Source organism: Protobothrops mucrosquamatus, unplaced genomic scaffold (genome assembly GCF_001527695.2).
Source record: "Protobothrops mucrosquamatus isolate PMUCROS unplaced genomic scaffold, P.Mucros_1.0 scaffold226, whole genome shotgun sequence".
In the NCBI taxonomy this organism is placed as follows: domain Eukaryota; kingdom Metazoa; phylum Chordata; class Lepidosauria; order Squamata; family Viperidae; genus Protobothrops; species Protobothrops mucrosquamatus.
The window spans coordinates 913,446-926,045 of NW_015386577.1; the positions used below are offsets into that span (position 1 = coordinate 913,446).

The 12,600-nt window shown below is 38.6% G+C and overlaps 1 protein-coding gene across 1 annotated transcript in view; it reads left to right on the forward strand.

The window, feature by feature from the left end:
* WNK1 (WNK lysine deficient protein kinase 1) overlaps positions 1-12,600 on the forward strand; it is a 129,772-nt gene that overhangs the window by 97,439 nt on the left and 19,733 nt on the right. The window contains exons 20-25 of the mRNA XM_029283779.1: positions 460-597; positions 1,345-2,765; positions 6,464-6,547; positions 8,892-8,963; positions 10,309-10,378; positions 12,375-12,448. Coding sequence (XP_029139612.1) covers positions 460-597; positions 1,345-2,765; positions 6,464-6,547; positions 8,892-8,963; positions 10,309-10,378; positions 12,375-12,448 — 1,859 coding nt within the window. The remainder of the gene's footprint in view (positions 1-459; positions 598-1,344; positions 2,766-6,463; positions 6,548-8,891; positions 8,964-10,308; positions 10,379-12,374; positions 12,449-12,600) is intronic.

Here is a 12,600-nt window from a genome sequence, read left to right on the forward strand (position 1 = left end):
GGCATTGGTGATTTTGATCTTGGATACTTTTAAGATTTCAACCACCTATTCCATTATGGGTAATCCTTGCTTACTGCCCACTCATTCAGCAACTGTTTGAGGTTGCAATGAGTGGTACTTACAAACAGTCCTCAAAGTTCCAGCTGTTCCACCACATGGTCACAATTTGCAACTTTCCCTGCCACTTTCCCTTACCACCCTGGGAAGGTGGTAAGGAATGTCACTATGTCATGCTGGTAACGAGGTTACAGTGACAACTAGGACTGCCAAGATTGTCATCGCTTAGTGGTGCAGTCATATGATGTCATGTTTTATGACTGCATCACTTAGCAGTGACAGTCCCAATTTGTCATCGTACATGAGGACTACCTGTAGTCGAATGTATGAACTTTGCACTGAGTTAGAAATTGGATTGCATGTAATTGCACATCTATAACCAGTTTCTTCTTGTTATTTTAGGTGTACCTCCTAATTCATTTACTCAGGTAGTCCATTCCGCTGGAAGAAGATTCATTGTCAGTCCTGTACCAGAAAGTAGATTGCGAGAACAGAAATTTTTCACTTCCATTCCACCAGAATATGAGCTTTTTGATTCAGGTAAGTTAAAACAGCATTCCTATACAAAATGTTAGTTCATATTGCTTTCAGATATGGGCTTGGTTTAGTTGGACTTGTTTTAATTAAAAATGGTGTAAATTACCCTGACCTAAAACATCCACCTTTCACCAGATATACACATCTAGAGTTTGAGAGCATCTTCAAAGGTTCTCTTTGTATGACTATTGACATGTGACATGCTCTTTTTATCTGTATTGGGCTTTTAATGTTTCTTGTCTAAACTAACCCGAACAATTGTGTTTATCTGGGTATCACATGAAATCTTAAAATTAAAAACAATCAAAATGAAATCATAGGAAAGATTTAAAGCATTGAATATCTCATGAGATTTCAGCTGTTTTCCAAGTCTTTAAAAAATGGGCCAATCAGTAATACTATTTAGTGGTTTTGTTAGTGTCACATGCTCCTGCTTTAGGCTACATTCACTTTCTGTGTCTATACTCACACATACACATACGTTCTGTATTGAATTTAGAATTTGATTTATGTTGTAAGCTATTGTACTGTTTTGTTAGGAAGATGATACAGGTGGTCCTTGGTTAATGACCACTTGTTCAGTGACTATTTGAATTTATGAGTGGTTTTTGAAGTTCCATCTGTGGCAGTGCCCCCACGGTCAGCAACCGACCTAGATTTTCAAGCATTGCAGTGTCTGTGTCACATGATCATAATTTTTGACCTTCCCTGCTGGCTTCTCACAAGTTGACTTGTGTCTTTTTCTTTCAGTTGCTGCTTTCACACCTCATGGTCCTGGGATGAATCTCTCACATTCTGCATCATCAGTCAGTCTGCAGCAAGCTTTCTCAGATCTCAAGCATATGCAACACACTGAAGGGCCTAGCACAGCTCCCCCAGTTTTCAACCAAGCTATGCCTCCTTTTCCCACTGTAGCTTCAGGTGTCAATGGGCTGCCATCTACAAGTGTAACTGCTTCTTCTGCATCACTTCCTCCCTCCAGTAGTATTTCTTTATCAGCAACTCAGTCCACACAAAAGGCAACCGCAGGGCTTCCAGCAAGTGAAGAATTGTCAGTCCCAAGCTCTCCACCACCAGTGTTGCCTGGGTCACAGTTGAATAGTGGACTAGCTTTGAGTGTCAGCACACCTTCATTTTCATCAACAACTGTAGTCCAGGCAGCTTCTGCTACTGGAGAAATTGTTTCTAGTATTAGCACACCTGCTTCTCTGACGTTGCCACAAGCTGGAACAACAGGGCCTAGTGTTACAATATCAGGTGTTATGGCACCATCAGTGCCATCCCAGCAAGTTGGTAGTGCTGTTTCAACAACTTCTCAAACAATTCCTGTGTCTATGGCACAGAGCATTGTTTCACAGTCTTCTCAGTTGAACACCAGCACTTCTGTTCCCAGCCTAGCAAAAATGGTAGTGGTTAGTGTGCTGCAGCCAAGATCAGAAAGCGAACAGGCATCAGAAAATCCACAGCTGTGCCATACAGGTGAAGTACCTGTGCATGTTTCTGTACCAATACTCTCTACAGGAGCCCCGTGTACGTCTAGCAGCAGCTCCCAGCAATCTGTGGTACAGCCGTTACCCGTCCCACCTATAGTTACCTCATCTAGTCTTGCAACATCGTTGGGTGCAGTCTCTACCCCAGTATTACCCCAGGTCCCTTTGCCTGGTAGCGTACCAATGGCACAGCCAGTAGCTAATATACCTGTTGTCCAGCAGACTTTAATACATAGTCAGCCTCAACCAGCTCCATTACCCAATCAGCCTCATACTCATTCTCTAGAAGGGGATATTGACACCCAGCCCAAAGCACCTGGCATAGATGACATAAAAACCCTGGAGGAAAAACTACGATCCCTCTTCAGTGAACATGGTGGAATTGGAACAGCTCACCCCTCTGTGTCCCTGGAAACATCTTTAACAATGGAGACCACAGCCATTCCTGGCTTGCCAAGTACGACCGTTGCACCCACAAAGCCTGTGGCGTCCATTGCAACTACCAGTATGCCACCAGCAAGTTTGGTGCTTGGTCCAACAGGTCTTCCTGTCATGACACCGGTTGTCACTCCAGGACAAGCAGGCACCCCAGTTAGTTCTGTCTCAGTGACGTGCTGTCCTGCAACAGCAACAACTAAACCAGGGACACCTCCTTCAAAACCACCTCTTAGCAGGGCATCGGTGAGGAATCCAGTATTTTTATCAAAGCATTTTAAATCATGTGAAATGAGAAGCTTGCTAAATATTTATCCGTGCTTTCCTTGGTTCAACCTGCGTAGGTTTCTTAGCATTCGTTCATCTGTTTTAGCTCTTTGCATCTAGTTGTGTGCTTTATAAATATTAGTGTTTTCTGTACTTCTGCTTAGAAAAGCAAAGCAAAAGGGGAATAATAGATATAAAAAGTTATGAGTGAGGTGGAAGGAGGTGGCCGGAGAAAAGTTTTACCTACTTATCGTAATAAAATGTTGGCTCGCTCAATGAAATGGAATGGTAAGGAATTTGATTGGATAAAACATATTTAACAATATCACGCATAACTAAATTATATAATTTACTACAAAATGCTGTGATAGCCACCAACCTGGATGGCTTTAAATCTGATAAATTTATGGAGGGCTAAGGCTACGGTGACTAAATATCATCATAGCTGTGTATTTTGTAAAGTTACAGTACATATCTGCGTCCTCAACTAATCTAGTCTAGTGGTTAAGGCACCAGGCTAGAAACCAGGAGACTGTGAGTTTTAGTCCTGTCTTAGATACGAAAGCCAGCTGGGTGACTTTGGACCAGTCAGTCTCTCTCAGCCCAACTGACTTCACAGGGTTGTTGTTGTGTGGGAAATAGGAGGAAGAAGAAGTGTTAAAGTGCGTTCACCACCATGAGTTATTTATTAAAATAATAAAGGTGGAATAAAAATAAATAAAATCTTATGTGTGTGGTGCACAGATACCACACAAAATCACAGAATTGCAAGTGGTCTTTGCTTAGCAGCTACATATTGTGACTCTTCGAAAGTATGACTATGCTGAATAGGTGATAGTTATGATTAGTTCTCATATTTATGGCCGTTGCAGTGTCCCACAGTCATGTGATCATGATTTGTGGCTTTCCCTGGCTTGTGACAAACAAAGTCAATGGATAGCTAGAAGGAAGTTGCAAGTTGGGGTCACTTGAGGTTCTTGCTTAATGACCTACATGGTTTTCTCCTAATGATGCCAGAGTGCCAGAACTGCTATTGCTAACCAAAGGGGTCACAGGGTTTTTCTACTTACAACTACATTGCTTAGTGACAGAGTTTCCGATCTCAGCATTGTTAAGCCAGGACTACTTGCACACTGTACTATAGTTATAATCCTTTGAATGGTCGGTCATATGTAGATTCATGTGACCCTTTCCCTGCTAAATGTGCTTACTAATGGCACATTTATTTATAATGTCCTGAAACTGAATAATTACCAGGAAATTGAACGCAACAGGATGGAGTCTATGTCAGGTTTCAGTAATCAAGGAAGACGTATTAAGATTCTTCTGAGCAATTTTCTTTGTTGTTCCTTACCTATAGAAAGAAATCTTGCCAAACTAATGCACTCTCTTCCTCCTCCCTTCCATCTCAGTTTATCTTTGAAGGGTAGTGTCAACGCTGCTAATATTGTAATTCTTGCTTTGACAAAATATGCTGAACTGTCTGGTACTTTTAGAGTTAATTCAGAGGAGAGAGAGGGAGTTTGCCCTTCAAACTAATTGGAGGACGTAAATCATGACAGCTAAATAGGGGAGGGAAATGCTAACAAAATAACTGCTCCGTGGGGGGGGGGATTTTAGATCTTAGCATACTGTCGTAGTTCCGATTAATGAAACACTTCAAAGAACTTCCAGGCATTTTATCCTAAAAAAGTCCTTTTCTTCATGCCTGTGCCGACATTTTGTCACATAAATAAAAAGACTTTTTTTAGGATAAAATGCCTGGAAGTTCTTTGAAGTGTTTCATTAGTCGGAACCATGACAGGTAGCTTTCTGCCAAAAAAAAAACCTCAGCTAGAGTATGTTTCAGAATATTGATTTGTGTAGGAACATATGCCATACGTGTGAATCCCCAGATTAAGGTCTGCAATCACAGCTGAATAATGTGCTGTCTCCATTTAAATATTAATTGGGGGAAATTATGAACCACATTTCTTTGCCAAATTAAAGAGAACATCGATGGTGTTGTACACAGGGAAAACTAACAGGTTACAGGAGTTTGGAAAAACTCAGACAGAGACTGAGTTTATTTTTAAGTTTTCTGGAAGAAAACAAATGAAGATCAAATTAACTCATTCCGGCCATTTTGTTTTATATGAACAACTAATCGTAATTATAGATATAGAAGGTAATAAACAGATAGATGCACAGTGGATTTTGCAATATATAGTCATCTTTTTTTACAAAGATACTAACATGATAACCTTTGTGTGTTCTTATGTAGAGTTAAACAATCCCCCCAAATTATCATATATAAAGATATATTGCAACAACTTCTAATGTTCTTTCTTTTAAAAAAAAGGTTTATAATGAAGTATAATTCCAGACTAAATTTTATACAGCTACCTATTTTTGATGGAGGAGTGGAGAGGGAGATGTTCAAAACTCTGCATTCCATTCTTTAGACTCACTGCTATTTTGTATAATGGAAATATCCAGAACTTTCCTGTTAGGCTGATATGCCTCATTTTGGTGCATCTGTTTTAACAAATGTTGGTAATGTAGCATTTCCACTCTTGAATTTGCATGCTCCAGTATCTTTTAATAAAACAACCAATTTTACAGTTTCCTTCAGCATATTTGATAACATTTTCCTTCATTTGCATGGTAGCTAGGCCAATCTCATGAACAATTCAAATAAGTATAACCTTCAGCTGTAGCCTGACTTTAGCTTGTCTTGCTGTGAATGAATTTGTTTTTGAATTAAGCACATGACAACTACCCGTGTTTCCCCGAAAATAAGGCCAGGTCTTATATTAATTTTTGCTTCAAAAGACGCATTAGGGCTTATTTTCCAGTTAAGTCTTACGGTACTAAATGCGTCCGTCTGGCTGACGATTTCAACTGGGGCTTATTTTTGGGGTAGAGCTTATATTACGAGCATCCTGAAAAAATAATGCTAGGGTTTATTTTACGGTTAGGTCTTATTTTCATGGAAACGAGAGTATGTCTATCTAAACAATACATGTTCAAACTCTGTGTAACACACAGAAGGGGTTTAAAATATTAACTATTCCCTCAGTGCTTTTTATCAAAATACTAGTGATGTGCATTAACCATTTTGGTTTGGACTTATTTTGTCACATTGAAAATTTGTTCAAATTAGCTTGGATTAGAGTTTACCCAGGGTCTCTAATAAGATGTTTGCCTTTCATTTATGAGCTTGGGGGAACTAAAAATGGATATGGCTATTCTTATTTTTTTAACAGAATGGGGGGAAAAGTTCCAAGCAAAATAAATACCTTTAAAATGATAGAAATTGCCCAGTTTTAGACAAAAAGGTATAACTTTTTTTTAAGAGAAGTGCCAATTTGGTATTTGGACAGAACTAAACTATGTTTTCATGAAATATATTCTGCCCAATATATATATCAGATTGTCATCTCTCCCCCCCCCAAAAAAAAAGAAATGCACATTCCATTGATTATGATCAAACCTTTGGGTCTGAAAATGGTTAGCATCTTTGTTGAAGTTTTGTTTTTTTGTGTATTACTGATATAAAGAATTTCAGCAATTAATCATAACTGAAGTTGATGGTCTTTTTAACTATTGGAGGCTCTAGAACAAAATACTTCTGTTTCATGTGAAGTTCAATTTTTGCTTCTGTCACTAAACTTTAATTTCATGTCTATCCATAGGGATTACCAGTAGGTTCTGAACTTCCAACTGGTGCTCTATCCAGTGAGCAGCTGCCACCCTTTCCGGGACCTACACTAACTCAGGTGCTCTATGGCTATCCGCTTCTCCTTTTTTTTTCTTTCAATGAGCATGCTTCAATTAAACTCTATTGCATGATAGTTCTTCCTCCACCCTTTTTTTAACTGGGCAACTTTTTCTTGCATAATCTCACTTAATAATAGAGAGACTTCTTATTTGAAGGTATTTTTATTTTCAGTCCCTCTCCCTCCCAACACAAAATAGCTGCTGAACTTTTCCATTAACTGATGTAAAGATATTAAGCTTTTTTGATATCAGTGCATAGTTCCTTTTAAATGTGTTCCGATGTTTGACATGTAATGAGTTTGTTAGAGGTATTTTTTTTCTTTAAAATAATGGTACATCCAGTGAATAAAGTCCTAGTGCTTCATGTTCAGTTGGTAATGGGGACCACTTTAGGAAACAGATGAAAAATACAGTGTGTTGTTTTTGATAAATAGTCAGCCAGAAATCTTTGGGGCACTTATAAGCAATGTTTTTATAGGAAATACTATTTTCGGTGTTTGCTGATCAGTGTATAAATGATATGAGCCTTTTCAATTCTGTGGATCTTGATTATAGGAATTGGAAAGTTCATAGATGTGTCCACACAGTTATCCTGACAGGATACAGAAATGGTTTATCATTGCTTCCTTATTCTTTTTGATTTCCCTGTGTAATCTACAGCCCTTGTCTCCCATCCAAGAACTAACCAACCCTAACTCCACTTAGATTTGGAAGCCCAAACAAGGTTGAACATGCACTTCCATCTGCTGAAAACTGTTGTAGATGCCGTATCTACATTAACTAATGCTGGAGAGTACTATGTGGATATATCATTTTAGAGCTAGTGTGTCTAAGATGTTGGACAAGAACTAGAGAGGGGTAAAGTTCACATTCGATAATAGAGACCAACTGAGTGGCTTTGGGCCAGCCACTCTCTGGATGCAGCCTACTTCATGGGGTTGCTGTTGTCTGACAGAAATAAGGACAATCTCTGTGGAAGTGGCTTCAGCATTTAGAAGAAAGGCAGAGTCTCTCTCTCTCTCTCTCCCTCTCTCTCTCACTCACACACACACACACACAGAGAGAGAGAGAGAGAGAGAAAGAGAGAGAGAGAGAAATATAAAAAGCAATGTCATATATGATTACATTTTTATTGCAAGATATCTTTTAAAAAAAAATCAGGGCATGTAGTCTCTTGAATTGGAAACACTGTCATTGTGATTAAGATGTGCAATATTTGTTAAGTTAATTTTAATGCTTTGTTGCTTCATGCTAAACCAAATATATGTAATGGTTAAATCAAATCTTAAACCTATGCTGAATTTCTGAGAATCGGTATTATTATAGTCCTGCATGGGACTCTCCAAATAACTAAACTGCTAAACTCTGAATTACACAGTTTATATTTTATATAGTGTCTTTACCTAGTGTCTGTTTTTTAAAAATATTTTCAATACTATTCCTTCATAACACAATGCTAGAAGGGTTACAAAACATACAGTTGGATATGCTGGAAATCTATATGTAAACTTGATCGCAAATACAATAAAATATAACTTAAAAGTATTAATTTGCTAATCAGACATAGTATTTTACATGGTAGTAAAGGCTACCTGGATTTTGAAATCCTATCTATGCACAGTGAGGATAGAGCTCTAAACAATTCGACTTAATTCTTTCTTAATAGGCCTTTGAAGGATTGAGCCCCAAGAATCAACTAAATCATTAATGTGTTTTTCAATGTGTGAAGGAAATAGATGGCATTGGTGAATTACTCCATTCCCTTTTTCAATTATTGTGCTATATAGCAAGAATTGATACATGCACACGGGTTACCAATTAACCATTAACTACTTAATGTAATAAGCATGGGTCAAGTAGATGTGATTGTGATTTTACTTGTGCATTTGTCACTGTGCAGATAACTTATATTTAACCCACATTTATTATGCAAAAACAAAGTTGTTGAGAAATTTCTAAATGGCAGTATGAAAAATACAAAGGAGTGGATAGGCATATTTATATCAGCTCAGAAAAAAAGAGGATCCATGAGGTTTGTATCTTGACAATCACAAGAATGTCTCAGTAGAGTTGTTAGTATATACTTATATTCTTTTTTTAATGTTGCAATATACTTTCAGATGTTTCAAGTAAGATTGCCATGGGCAAATTGAATGTATATAAAATTAGAGACTTCATAAAGGCCAATCTTTATATGCCAAATGCCTTGAATATGTTTGACCATAAAACTTTAGTTTTGTGTATATAAAGATATGACTGTTCAGATATTTGTTGCATGTTAAAGATGTCATGTGCATTAGGATGCTTTAGGAAACAAAGTCTAATTGTTCTTCCTTCTTCTAGTCCCAACAACCTTTGGAAGATCTGGATGCCCAGTTGAGAAGAACTCTGAGTCCAGAGATGGTTACAACAACTGCATGTGTACGTCTTGATTAAAAATAACTTGAAAATATTCATTTGCTTATGAGCTGATTGCAATTCTTCAGAAAATTTTAAGAGTGCTAATCAGATTTGCTGGCTTGTTTTGCTTGTTTCATACTCTAGAACTGCCCACAAGCCAATATGCCCAGCCTTTTGCAGCACCATTGAATTTCCCAGTATTTTTAGACCTGTTTTTTTCCCAAGGTTGGATTTTTTTTTCCTTCCAGTGTTGGGGATGAAAATTTTAAGTGGTAAAATGTTTGCTTTAAGTGTTGCAGAAATTTAATGAAGCATTCCCAGCACTTTACAAATTCCAACCCTCCTCCACCAAAGTAAGTTGATTCTTTCCATGGGATATTTATCTCTGTACTTTTGTGGTATGCCACACATTCCCAAAGACAAATGATGGGGATAATAGGAATCTTAAAGGTCTGCTAGGCTTAAGGCACATATTTTCCACTTAAGCATCCCCCTTTCTGAAGCAAAAAAAAAAAAGAGAAAATTTTATTGCCACTACTCCCCTTCTGATCATCACCAGACAGGGCAGAAACAGTGGCGGATCTTTGAGTGTTTATTTTGGGTGGTTGAACCAACATGAGGTCTGCTTTTGTAGCTAATAAACACATGTAGATGTTGAGTACATGTTTTGGTTTCTTAATGAAAGGACTGCTTTGAAATTGGTGTCACGTTGGGTATGGATGGTTATAAGATAACCATTTATAAAATGCAGACTAACAAAAAAAAATTCCCACCATTTTCTTAGAATCGCAAATTGTATTGACATATATAGGATTTTCCTTTTTCTGATAAGAAATACAGTTTCTGCCAAAGCACTGGTTACCATTTTTATTTTCTAAGGAAGCTTGTATAAAATCCAAGCCAGTCTTGGAGACAAAAAGTTGCAAAGTGCTTGAGTTTTGCTTTAGAGCATATGGTAGTTTTCAGTTCATCTCTAATTTTAAAAATTAAAGTCAGAGGTAAATGGAGCCTAGTCGACATCAAGAGAGGTGCCCTCGAGCATCATCTTAACTTGCCTCATGTCATAACTGTAGTCTAAAATGATGCAGTCCAGTGCCTGTTCAGAATTCTTTCCCTGCAACAAATAAGAGGGGTATGTGGTTTTTTTTTACAATAACACCAACATTCTGGAACATTCAGTATGGAAATTAGCTGAACTAGTTCCTAGTGGTATCAGTCTGCTACAGTGGATATTCATAAGTGCTTTGCTTTTGTATCTGCATCTTAAGAAAAATGATGGGAATGATGACATATTGATGATTGTCCCAACCTACAAAAGAATAAAAAGAACAAATTAATTTGTTTTGCTGTGTTTTCATAGTCTGTACCACCTGTGGCAACTTCAGCAGTTACTGGAATGGTGTCTACATCAGAACAACCCACAGATTCTGGTAAGGGTCTCTGGTTATAACCCTTTCTGGAAACTAGAAAGCGTGCTTCTGACATTGCCAAAACAATGTTTTATTTAGAATTGCTTTGTAATACGGTTAAAAGACTTTGTAACATTATAATTTCAAAAACATTTGCTTTTAGAATTTGATGACACCATAAATGAACAAAACGTTATCTAGCTATTTAAAATGCTTGAGTGATATAGACAGAAAAAATTGCATATATGCATAGCTAAAATGGCTGCATTGGTGCATTATTTTTCAGTTTAATGTGATTTTGTGGTTAGCAGGGTTTTTTTCTTTGTTTTAATTATGTGTTTGGATTCAGTTCTGAAAAAATGTTTTGAAGGTCAAGGGATCATAAATGCAATAGCTGACAGAAACGCATTAAAGCAGCTGCAGAATCTTGAAAAGAGAGCTGGCTGTTTTAATAAATGACTCTTAAATGCTGCTTTCATGTTCCATGTGCTTTAGAATAACTTTTTGGAATTGAATCCAAAGAATTATTTGTCCTAATATTTCCATAATATGCTAAAACAGGGGTTCTCAGACTCTGGAGTAGCCTCTTCCTCTTTATGGAGATAGTGTTTGGTGCTTACCTGTGTCCAGTAGCCCCTTTGTGTTAATTTAGGCCAGTAAGATAGGTAGTAGTTACTCCCATGTAGGGAAACATGCCAACACCAGGTCAGCCTGACAGCCAGGCCCAGCCCCTAACCTGTAATGGGGGCCATGAAGTACAAGGCACAAGGCAATTCTATGCCGACTGTGTCTCCAGGTCTGAATAGAAATAGTAAATATTTTAGAAGCTGTCACAGGCATCCCTAGACCCTTTCAGCTGACATATGGCAGGGATAAGCACCTGGCATCCGCTCTCCAGGGTCCTTGGCCCAGTTTCATCCATCTCATAAGGTACCGTAGGGAAAATTAATTAGCTTGAAACCCAGACCTGGACTTGGGGATAAGGTGGGCTTGAGGAGAGAGAGAAGTAACATCCGAAAGGGAAGAGGCCAATATATCATTAGGGCTCCATATCTGGGCATAGCTCCTGACTAATATGTTACGGTAGACGAGGAGAAGTCCTAGCAGGAGAGGCCCCAAGTTTCTTTGCTTTGGCCTTTCAACAGAATATGGCTAGTAGGGGGCAGACCAGCATCTCGCTTTTGTTCCTGCTGCCTCGGAAACAATAACATTCATGTCCCTTTTGAATTAGAAAGAACAACCCTCTACAATTCCAGGTTCGCCAGGGTTCACCCTGAAATGCTGCCATCATTGCTGTTTCCATTCTCTGCTCCTTCCAAAAACAGCCATTCTCTCATATTTGTGCCTGATGCCTGGGAATTTAGGGTAGCCCCTGAAGTGACTCCACTCTCAGCTACCTGGCATCCCTCCTCCTCCTCCTCCTCCTCCGGCTGGGGTGAGCAGAGCAGAGCCAATGGGAAGGAGTACAAAGACAGCCAACAGCTGTCAGGGAAAGAGAGGCTGGATGAGGTGACATGGGAGTGGTGGCTACTGTTGCTGATAGGCAGGTGGCAAAGAAGGAAAGGCATCTAAGAGCACCATTGGTGCACATATGTAGCCCTTTCATTTGCAGTGTTACCTCTGCCAGCTTGCCTCTTTTGACCCACCCACAGACACCATTGTTTGCAAATGCAGAACTGGACTCCTTCTCTGGCTTGTCCAGGCAGAGTAAGTGTGACCTCCCTAAATTCGTTCATCATCCTCCCAATTCTAAAGTTTTGAGGTTCCGGCAGTATTAAAAGGCAGCCACAAATAAAAGCTTGTTAGACTTCATAATGGAACGTAGGAACATAACAAACTGCTGTATGGATTCTGAACCTTGGCCTGTCAAGTTCAGTAATGTCATCATTGACTGACTTAATTTGATATACCAGTAATTAATATTTTCAATTGATTTTTTTTCCCACAGAGAATTTATTTTCCATGGTTAAGGGATAGAGACTTGTATCTCACATTCTTTTTTCATTTGGTGTTTCAGGTTCTCAGGATGCAGAGAGCTTTGCCACAAGTAGCACCTCAGGAGTTGCAGTTCTTAAGATGGGTCGTTTTCAGGTATTAGCATGGAGTGTTATTACTCCTTTTTTACAAGATGGGTTTATCGTAGACAAATGGCTGTTATTAGAGCCCATCACCACTGTCAAGAAAGTTATAATTAGAAAAGATGCCAGAAAAGGGGAAGATTTCATCCCATCCCAAACCTTGTT